Source organism: Octopus bimaculoides, chromosome 11 (genome assembly GCF_046866305.1).
Source record: "Octopus bimaculoides isolate indiv1 chromosome 11, ASM4686630v1, whole genome shotgun sequence".
NCBI lineage: Eukaryota > Metazoa > Mollusca > Cephalopoda > Octopoda > Octopodidae > Octopus > Octopus bimaculoides.
In genome coordinates this window covers 45,917,868-45,930,367 of record NC_142938.1, presented here as the reverse complement: position 1 = coordinate 45,930,367, position 12,500 = coordinate 45,917,868, and the positions used below count along the sequence as shown (strand labels likewise).

Genomic DNA, 12,500 nt, shown 5'->3' with positions numbered 1-12,500 from the left:
ACTTACATATCTTCCTCTAGTTTTAACCTTAATAAATCTGCCCCTCTTCATGTATGCTCACTTCTATAAATCTGCCTCTCCCTTTATATATTCATTTCTTTAGTGAGTTTCTACCCATTATCCTTCTAAAGATAGAATTGGTTGCCACAAAGATTTGGATGCAGAAAATTGCACCAATTATACAACAATTGTTGAAACAGCTGTAAGGATTATTCTGCACAGCATATTTTTCTTTCAGTTTCAAGACTGTCCTTGTGATAACCTTCATCTGCATGCCAAAATATCTCATATCAATACTATGGACTTATCTTCTGCCTTTTCCTATAATTCTACCTGATTACATTGCAACTTTTAAGAACATCCCATAATCAAATTTTTACTGACTTCCTGATTTTTATACTCCTTTATGCATTTGTTTTTCACTAGATTTTGTATAAATATGTTATAATCTGATTCAGTACCTGTAGCTTGCTTGTCTATTCTTTTATTCTATTTACATGCATGCACACACACACGCACACACACACACACACACATACACACACACACACACACACACACACACACACACACACACACACACACACACACACACACACACACACACACACCTGTCTATATATACAAAATGGATGATTGTATTAGAATGATTGTATCAATTTAGTGAATCTACTCAAAAGTGTTAAGAAGAGTGGAATAATATTTATTCAAATTTGAGTCAGTGTCAGTTGTTTCCTGTAGACAGTTTTGTGTATATAAACATCTTATAAATCCTCTGAGGATCTGGAACAAGAAGCTCAAAATAGTAACTCACACAGACTCACATATATCTACGCATGTGAGTGTGTGTGGTATATGTAGTTAATTTATACATACACATGCACATAAATGCATACCTACATATGTACATACGTATGTATGAATGTATGTATTTCTGGTTAGAAGAACTGTGTTTCCAGTCACTAAAATCTTTTTGCATGTAAATATCCAGTGGCACTTTATTGGCACTGCTTCTACTGTTGCTAGTTTTAACATTTAATGCTCATACTACAATATTCAGTTAGCTACAATTACTGTTACTTATCCTAATACAGTTCATATACAATACTACCACAACAACTACAACCTTAAAGTCAAATCGATTTCATGACAGACTGCTAGATATTTATGATAGCATGATTTTTTTCATCAATTTGGTTTTAGATTTATCATTCATGCAAACATTTATGTACAAATTCACAAATGCATGCATGTGCACGAGCACACACACACACACACACACATCAACTCTGGGTTTTTTTAAATCAATTTTCAGAATATTAATAATATGTCTTTAAAAAATAAGATAATAGTTATAATTAATGTAAATAAGATATATTGAAAATTACATTTAAATGTTTAGAAAAAGAAATGTAAAGCCACTTGAGTGTGTGTGTGTATATGCACATACACACACACATATGTAAGTGTATACTATTATATCATTTTTGCATTTAAAGTGTGTGTGTGTGTGTGTGTGTGTGTGTGTGAGGATGCACACACAAATATATAAAAGGTTCTAGGGCTGAGGTGAATGTATTGAACTACTAATCAAATGAATATGAGTTAAGGTTACTTAAAAAGGTTGATAGTGATTGTTATACCTCTTACCAAGGCAAAGCATTATTTTTGTTTTTTCCACCTGCATGTCTATAGTGTCTACTTTTGCTGTGTAGCTGTGTGGTTGGCATTAGAAAGGGTAAACAGTAAATAATACACAAATATCCATATTTTCAAAAATCACCTCTCCCATGTTAGTATTGAGAATTAAATGTGCTAAACTTATGTTACTTTGTAGGTTCTGTCCCACTGCAGAAACATATGTGAATATATAAAGATACACATGTACTACTTAGAAACATGCATACAGCCATGCGCACACACATTGACACATGCACACACACAAACACACATACATATGTGCACAAGAGCTTGTATTAAATGAATTTTGTCATAAAGCTAAGTTGATAATCCTCTTTCTACAATAATATTTTAGAAATCCAAACTTGAATGAAGATCATCAGTTTCTTACGGTTGTAATTGTAATTAACACACTCACACACACACACGTTAATAGATAAATTGGTAGATAAAGCTATTGCCAAGAATGAGAGTTTATTTTTCTAACTGACCTGACACACACACATTGATAGCTATGTTTTCTTTCTCTTCTACTTTTGGGTTAGCTGTATCTATATCTTTCTATATATAAAGCAGTGTCACTGTTTGGCTCTTTTTGCACACATTATGATTATATAATTTATTCTAAACTCAGATACCTACTTGTCATTTTTGATAAGCACTATGTTAGTGCATGTGTTGTGTGTTTGTATGAATGTATTTAGATATATTTTCACTTCTAGATACCAATTCATAAATAGGACAATTGGTGTGTGTGTGTGTGTGTGTGTGTGTGTGTGTATGCATTTGTCAATTTATTTATTCACATTTCAGTCAGTTCACCATTTTCTTTTCTTTATATATGAAAATGAGTTAATTTATGAGTATCTGATAAAAAGAAATATTACTGTAAAAGAGAAAAAATTGCACCAACACAGTTTATTGATAATCTGCCTCATTGATCCAGTTAGTGCTCTGGTAAATTTAGACTAAAACTTCCTTTACTAAACAAAAAATATTATTCTACTGAATTTAATTAGAAATAGCCTTGTTATTATTTCCACTACTGGCTCAATTTAGCTAGTTCAATCTATTCAGTGTTATTATCCACATGTAGCTCTCCTTACACATTGCTGTATTGTTTGGGCTGAAAAGAAATACCTCTCCACTTCTTTTTCTTTTTTTGTTAGATTTATTTGCTTTTTTCTTCTTTGTATTCCATCTTGTGGGAAAACAAGCAAATTTCCATGTTTTAGTTTTGCTTCATTAATTGAAAGATTGAAATAAATAACATCCATATTGGTCTTTATTAAATATCCTTTAGTTTGCCTTGCTGGGAGGTAGCTATCATTTCAATAATGATTGTCAAATTGTTTGAAAATTGACATTGTTATGCATTTTTGTCTTAGAGCCTGGTAATCTATGAGAGAAAATAAGGTTATTTTGGCATTTTCTTTAGAAGTGACCTAATGACTCAGAAAATTATTAACACACATACACACACAAACACACACATTTGCAAATTGTCCACACTTAAGCAGTGAAAATATAAATCACAAAAATTTCATTGCTATACCAGATTATCATGAAGGAATATCAGAAAGGACTGATATTCATATAAATTATGTTTGTAATGTAAGAAATAAAGAGGAAATATAACTCCAGGAGTCAGAGAAAACATTTATGTAATAGTTCAACCTGCTAGAAATTGCAGTCAAATCTCCTTCAAATCATACTCCATCCTCTTAAAAGATGTGGCTGACTCACACTAAATAATGAAGACCTAGATGATTCTAAAAGATATAGGATGTTTGAATGATCATGGTTAGTATGCCTTTGTCTATAAGTTTTTTTTTTGTAGTTTTTTTTTTTTGTCCTTTTGATCAGGGTAGATCTGGGGGCTAAACAGCAAACATAGGAAGCCTCTCACCTATCCCAACTAAACATCTAGTAGTTAGATAGGACTAATGACCAAAGACCAAAATGACATTGTCCAAGCTAGTAAAACAGCTAGCCAGAAAAGTTATAAATACTACTTAGTGTGTTACAAACGTTTTTCACAATCATTGGTGAGTGGCCTGGTGATTTCAAAGCAAGGACTATATAAACAAAAACCTTAACTAAGACAGAGATGGTGGAAACTCAAAAACGTCTAACTTCCAAGTCACCTCAAAGTAGTATTTAGATTTTGAAAATAAAAGTCAAGCACTGTACTTTTATAGTGTAAAAGATATGAGCTTTTTTGAGAATCATCAAGCTACTGAGAGTTATTGCTGTTGGTTAAACCTGACCAAGTAAACATATGATGAAAGATGTTCCAACCACAATCCTGTTTTTGGATTTTTTCTGACTTATTTACTTATTTATTTATTTATTTATTTTGACACATAGTATATACAAAGTCACGTTCTCCATTGTATTTTTTAGACAAGAAATTTGGGGGAAGGGAGATTAAGCTGCTATTTCTTGTGTGTCAAGCAATTGCTTAGAGCCCTTCCTCATTGATAAATTTTTGTCTGTCCAAGTTAGGATTATTATTTATGACTGAAATGCTTGGAACAATGAAAGAGACTTCTATGAATCCATATATTACATTACAAATTTGTGTGTGTGTGTGTGTGTGTGTGTGTGTGTGTGTGTGTACATATATATATATGTGATAAGTGCCAATGTACAAAACTCTCAGCTCTTAGCACCTGTGCTCAGCGTCGCATTCCTGGCACTTGTGCTGGTGGCACATGTAAAGACATTCGAGCAAGATCGTTGCCAGTGCCGCTGGACTGGCTCCTGTGCAGGTGGCACGTAAAATACACCATTTCGAGCATGGCCGTTGCCAATACCTCATGACTGGCCTTCGTGCCGGTGGCATGTAAAAGCACCCACTACACTCTCGGAGTGGTTGGCATTAGGAAGGCATCCAGCTGTAGAAACTCTGCCAAATCAGATTGGAGCCTGGTGTAGCCATCTGGTTTCACCAGTCCTCAGTCAAATCGTCCAACCCATGCTAGCAGGGAAAGTGGAAGTTAAACGATGATGATGATGATGATATAAATGGAACAAAACACAATAGAGGTCGTTAAAACATTTGGACAGATAGATGATACAAAGGCAGACAAGAGAAACAACAATGAGAAGAACATATATTTTTCTTTGAGTTTTATTTAAGTTCTTGAGAGAGATGAAGCTGGTTGCTAACAAAGCTACAAGTCTTTTTGAGTTGAGAGAGTTCCCGGTGTTTGTAAATATGTGGTTGGGTTGGTGTGTTGGTTGAGTTGTCAATGCACACACCCAAGTGTGTGCCTCTTTTCACCTAAAGAATAACGGATTAAGAATTTTTGGAAAGTTTTACAAATTTTAACTGTGTCACTAATAGATTAGATTTGGAGAATTTGCCTCAGTTTCTTTTGCTCTTTCTACAAAAACACTTAGTATTTCTAAGTTTTGTATAAATTTGTAGTTACATAGCCTAATGCACCTATGATCATCACCTCAAGGCCACTCTGTAGTAAACTCCAGTGAAATTACCTTTAGATGTTAAAATATGTCACAAATATATTTGAAATAACCTAAAGTTTATATATGTAGATATGTATACGCACACATATATATATTCCTACATAAAATTATAAATATACATTCATAGACATAATTATACATATTTAAAGAGATTTATTCAATAAATTAATTTTAACAGTTTATTGAAATTAATAAATAGCTACACTTTTCTGAACTGATTTTTATCAAAACAATCACTCAGAATTCTTTTGTCCTTTCTCTCTTCTTTTTTAATAAATAGTTGAAATTTCTTTATATGCACTGAAATCAATAAACAGCTTGCCTTTTTGGACATAAATGCCACCCAAACAGCTTTAAAAAAGCAACCATCCCCCAAAATTATGTTTAAACATTCACCATACACACATGCACAAACATATAAATTCAAAACAATTCACAGGTGGCCAAACATTTTAAGTGGTTACTCTCAAACATTCTTTGTTCTCACTCCAAACTCCAAGACCCAAGCAAACGAGCTTATAAAAAAATATTTGAATTCCTGACATTTGATATTTTTTAACAAACAGCTGACATTCCTCACACACATATGTAAAGCAATATATTTAATGTTCCACAAATTTAGAAAATTTCCAATTGGAATGAAAATGCTAAAAGAATAAAATATTGAGGCCCTAGGACTCATAAAACTGAAGCTAAACCTGGTTCACTTGGCATATAAGTAACAGAGATTAGAACATTCCACCTTGAACAGGATGCTGGCCCATTGGAAGTCAACTTCACAATTATTGCCTGAACTCATTTACAGTTGAGTAGACTGAACAACTTGAAATTATGTGTTCTTCCTCAAAAAGAATACAATACCCAATCGGGGAATTAAAATGGAAACCTTACAATCATGAGTGAAACATCCTAAACACAAGGCCACATGACTTCACTCTATGAGGATAAGCAATAATGAAAATTATTTCTCTGACTTCTAACTACTTCTTTAATTCATATATACAATTTGTATACCACTAAAATTTGTATATTGTAAATACATATATACAGACAGATAGGAAAATGCTTTTATACACACACACACACACACACACACACACACACACACACACACACATACAAGTATATATAATTACATATATGTGTGCGTGTTTGTTTATATAGTCATGTATGTATAATCATACAATTATATATATCATTTTATAGTTATATATACATATAATTATGTTAATGTATATATGTATATGTACATATATATATATATATATATATATATATATATATATATATATATATATATATATATATATATATATATATATTCAATAATACAACTATAATTATAGAGTTATATATATAACATATACATTTATATTATATGTAATTATATACATATATGTATTTAATTATGTTTGTGTATTTGTGTATATATATATATATATATATATATATATATGTATACATAGTTGTGTAATTATTACAGTTTGTGTATGTGTGTGTGTGTGTGTGTGTATGTGTATTCAAAAGAAGCTATATCTGACCACTTAGAATAAAGAACTCAAACTTAAGTCTGAGAATGAATAAATATTTAATCCATAATCATTAGTTCAATAAAATATATTTGCCTAACAGCTATGGAATAAATATTCATATATGCATGTGTGTGTGTGTATGTGTGGCATGTAAAAAGCACCCACTACACTCTCAGAGTGGTTGGCTTATAAAGGGCATCCAGCTATAGAAACCATGCCAGACCAGATTGGAGCCTGGTGCAGCCTACTCGTTTGCCAGTCCTCAGTCAAACTGTCCAACCTATGCCAGCATGGAAAGCAGACGTTAAACGATGATGATGATGATGATATATGTATACATATATATGTGTATATATGTATATATATATATATATATATATATATATATATATATATATATATATATATATATATATATATATATATATATATATATATATCTTATATATATATATATATATATATATATATATCTATATATACATATATTATATATATATATATATATATATATATATATATATCTATAATATATATATATTATATATATATTATATATTTTAGATAATATAAAAAATTATTAATATATAATAAAATATTATATATTATATATATATATATATATATTATATTATAATAGAATAATTATACAATTATATATATTATATATTATATAGATATATAATATATATAATAAATATATTAATATTAAAATAATATATTAAAATTATATTATTATTATTAAAATATAATGTTAGATAATTATTGAAGAAATCTGAAAGTGGACAAGCTTTATACTGTACTATGCTACGTTCTTAACAGAGTATACCATTACTATATATATTCGCACTAAAAGTATTTATATACATACATACATACATGCATATATATATATATATATATATATATATATATATATATGTATATATTTACATACACACAAAATTCTTTGTGCATATATTTTGTTTTATAAACATGCATATTCCATACACCCACACACAAACTAATACATGCTCATGCAATTTACATATATCTGTGCACATTCCTGCGTTCCTTTAAGCTATAAAGTTGTTTTGTCTTTTTTTTCACTTAGTAGTTTGTTAGCTTTTTGCTTCTCATTCAATGAGAATACCGAAATTTTTACATAGGATCACCTTGTGTTGCAAATGTTTATAAACAAATTTTTATAAAAAAAAATCTTGTAAAACTGTTAAATTAATGAAAAATAATTGTCTTAAAATCAGTTAACTTCTTGAAAGTTATTTTTTCATTTAAGTTAAAAAAAAAAAGTCCTTCATTTTACTGTAAACCATGTTCAAAATAATCTCTTTGTTTCTTTCTATTTGAACATGGATTTCAATTTGAGATTCTAGTGGACACCACATGGGACACAGAAGAACATTTTGATGTTCCTTTTATTATTGTTTTGATAATATATATATATATATATATATATATCAGTGTATATGTGTGTGTGTGTATATATATATATATGTATGTATATATATTATGTGCATGCACACACATGCACTCACACACACACACAAAAACACACACACATATACTCACGCTTTTAGTTAAGAAATTGTAATTGAAAGATTTACACATTTTATAATTTAAAAAATGACACCATTACTGCAGCTTTTTTCAATTCTGAGGAATACAATAAAAACAGCTTGTCACTATTCACTTATTGACTTGGCACAATTTTCTTGCTTTTCTTTTTTTCTTCTCTTTACAAGGTTGCTTGATTATATATTTCAAATTATTATTTATGATTTAGATACTGTTTTAAATATTTGATTAAAGACTTGCATCTAAAATAGCAAGATATATTTCACTAGTTGATATTAGATTTTGTATGATCTCCTGCTAATAATACTACTTATATTAAATTTGCTATTATTGGCTTAACAATAACATTAAACATTTAGAATATATTAAATTACTATTATTTTTACTAATATTATTTCTTATACAATTATTGTTACAATTTCTTCTTCTGTAAAGAAATTACGTTTTAATTATTCAAAGTTTAACTCATGCCAAACTAGAAAACTTTTTTGTTCACTGAAATGAAGATAAATATATGAGACGAAAGTCTCTGATATTAACCCCCATCTTCATAATGGGATGAGTTACATAGTCTGGTGTCTCATACAATTAAACATAATTTATATCGGCAGTTCCATCAGCACTCTTTCCGAATGAATGCATGATTACACCAATGTACACAAAATCAGGAATTAATTTTACAAATGTATTGCAAAATTAAAAAGAATTAACAAATAGATTTTCATTTTTGTTTTTCCTTCCCTTCTCCTCTTTCTTTCTCTTTCTCTCTCTCTCTTTATTTTTTTTTCTTTTCTTGTTCTAACAAAACCGGATGATATGAGTTATTTTGAAAATAGCTTCACTTTTTTTTTACCAACTGAATTTCATCAAAAATTCAAACAGTTCTGAGAATTTATTTTGATAATTTCACTTAGACACAGTTAAGAAGTGCACATGCACACAGATTTTGACAATTCTGTCTCGCTTTTGTCAATCACATGGATATATTCCATTTTACATTTGTCTCTAAAGTCACATCAGTATCAGATGATAACTTGTAGTATTCTTTCCACCATGCCACAAATCTAAAAATGATTCATTGTTTTTATTACCTAAAATAATAAGCTATTACCTTGTCACAAAAATGCCTTGCAGCTCTGTGAAATACAAAACTAGATTCTAAATTTTTTATCATAATGTTTCTTAATTTAACTAAAAGAAAATCTAAGCAAAATGCTGAAGCAGAGGTCTTTATATTCAGATTGTCAAACTTTTATTGGTAAAAGAATAATTTAAATCTGAAATATAAGACGTTATTTATTTTCTAAATTAATTAAAAATCTTTGCTATTTTAAAGATAATTCAGTGATTAGAAAATTTACCTTAAAAAGTATTTCCTTATATATAGACATAAAAAATAAATAAAACATTTAAAATGTATTTCATGATATTTATTCATTAGTATTTAAATCTAACTCAAAATATTTTAAATATATATCACTATATTTCAAGAATAAATATAGAATTTAACTGAAAAGAAAAATTAAAAATAATATGCAGTGAATTTTTTATCTAGTATTTAATCTAGCAAGATAGTCATATGATAGGTGTGTGTATATATGCATATATATATATATATATATATATATATATATATATATATATAGACACACACACATATATATATCAACATTTCAGTATTTCATGTAATGTTGTCTGCTGTTATTTCACATTTGCTTTGTATGTCAGCATGTTTTGCTATGCATGAGCTTGGCTTGTCTTTAGCTTGAAAATATGTTGTGCTGTGCTTTATGTTGACAATATTTTGAATGACTGCCTATGGCAAACAGGTAGACTGAACTCACAAAATTAACATCCTGCTCCTCTACCTTTGTCCTTTATAAATTGTTCTTATATCTATCTCCATTTTCACTAGCTAATATTGTCCTAAATGTGCTCATAGACCTTTTCAAAACTGTCCAGCTTTCTCCCTAACCCAGAAAAAAACCCTGACTAGCTAAAAAAAAAATAAAAGAAAAATATTGCCCTTTGTTATTTCCTATCATTATTTCCTGCTGTCTCCCTTGTCTTTCTCCAGGCATGAATGTGATGAAAAAATGTATTCGATATGTCTTATCTGCTTTGGAAAAATATAAATAGAAAAAGAAAAAGAAAAAAACTCAGCAATCAAAGAGATGCAAAGGAGTGGCAATGCGTTTCACAAAGATACTAAGATTTTAGCATGGTCCAAAATGAAAACTGATCCAATATTTGATTTTCTCATGAATCTCCCAAACTGTAGCAATATATTGAGAAAAAATATGTATACCAAACGTATTTCTTAACTTCCATTAGGAAAGAGTGAACTAAGGCAACATCAAGAACTGCCATCTTTTCAAATTATCACTCTTTCTCTTTCATTCTTTTTATTCCTCTTTATTAAACATACAGTTTGTTGTGAATTTAAGGGTCTTAAAAGAAGAATTTCTTTGTCCTTTAATTTTGTCACTTCCGTCTACCTGAGCTAACATGTGGCTGCCTATCTTTTCAACAACCTGTCTGTAAGTTATTGTTCTCTTTTCATTTAACACCACCCCTTGTCTTGCTGAAGATGCTGTTTTGTGATCCTCACATATTCTCTCCCATTTCAGGCCAGCTTAAGTTTGCCTGGCTCACCGTTCCCTCTTCGGCGTGGCAGCAAAACCAGTCAGCTCTCTTGGAGGAAAGTAAAAAATACCCGTGCTAATGATCGGCAACCGCTTATGCCTCATTATTTGGAGAATCTTAATTTACCGTTTGCAGATGACTCGAATGCAGTCACGCCAACATCAGACGATTTATGCAACCTACCCTTAAAAAGTGTTCTCAATGGTAGGCGATCTAGTTTTTTGTCTCACCAACGCAGATGGTCCCATGTTGATGGGAGATTATCATCAAGGCGTAGTAGTTATGCGTCACAAATTAGTCGAACATCTCATACAAGCAGACACTCGCAACAATCATCAGGGGATCCACTAAAATTTAAAGAAGGAAAATTAGACAACCCTTGGAACTGGGGTAAGAGACGCGGATCCCATTTACTACCTGAAGTTGTCGTAGACAAGACAAAGCTGGAAGACAATGTAAGTGCCTCAACTTTTCATATCATGACTACAAAGAACAGGTTAGGGTTCTCCTCCAGATAATAAACCACTCCTTTGCCTTTCTATGTAAATTCTGTATCATTTTTTCTTTCAACAAATTTCAGCTTTCATTGTTTACATGGGTGTTGATCATCTTTTGAACTTTTCTGCTATGGCATTGAGTATTATTGTTATGTGTGGAATCATGGCCAATACACAATAATTGACTTTCAGAATTAACAACAAAACAGCTGATATGCTCCATGGGATACTTTTTATATCTGAATCTTGAAACTTAAACAATTTTAGTTTATCAATGTCATTTTTCTTTTCCCATCAATGTCATTTCTCAGGGGTTTTTTAAAATCTCTTTGATATCTTTCTTTCTGTCTCTCCTCTTTTCTACCTTCACTCTTTCTTTCTTTCCCTCTCCTTCTCTCTCTCTCTCTCTCTCTCTCTCTCTCTCTTTCTCTCAGATATATCTACATACATATTTATATAGAGAGAGAGAGATATATATACATAGGTTTGTGTACACATGTATGTATATTTCTCCCTCTATTAATCTGGCTATTTCTCTTTTCTTTCACTCTCTTTATTTTCATTATGTTTTGGATTTGTTTCTTTCTCTCTTTCACTATTTCTATACCTCTTTGCTTTTCCTGTATTTATATGTATGTAACTTTCTCCATCTGATGTTTTTATCTGTCCCTTTCATTCTCTTTTTCTCCCTCATATCTACTTTCTTTCTTTCATTTCTTTTCCAAATGTCTGTAAGTAATATAATGAATATAGGATTTTAAATATATATTTTTAATCTAAATTTTCTTCATACTACCTTTTGTAAACTGACATGACTTATATTTCTTAGTTTTAGATATTTCGGTAAAAAGTAGTTGTGTGTGTATGTATGTGTATATTGGGTTGGCCAAAAAGTCTGTTCAGTTTTTGTCAACACTAAACTTCAAGTACTCCAACAAGTAACTAACTTCAATCTACCCCGTGCACATGCACACTTGTTAGATAGGTGAAATGTAGTTCAATGCAAACTTATGATAGGACAGATTGTATTCTGTGTGCTTCAAATCACCCTGAAAATGGAGAACCAAAACAAATA

General features: G+C 30.3%; 1 protein-coding gene across 8 annotated transcripts in view; it reads left to right on the top strand.

The window, feature by feature from the left end:
• Positions 1-12,500, top strand: part of LOC106869495 (sodium channel protein para) — a 382,200-nt gene that overhangs the window by 290,201 nt on the left and 79,499 nt on the right. For 6 of the 8 annotated variants that reach the window (XM_052971775.2, XM_052971773.2, XM_052971774.2 and 3 more), the window contains one exon: positions 10,913-11,383. The exons of the other annotated variants lie outside the window; for them this stretch is intronic. In XM_052971775.2, coding sequence (XP_052827735.1) covers positions 10,913-11,383 — 471 coding nt within the window. The remainder of the gene's footprint in view (positions 1-10,912; positions 11,384-12,500) is intronic. 8 annotated transcript variants of the gene reach the window in all.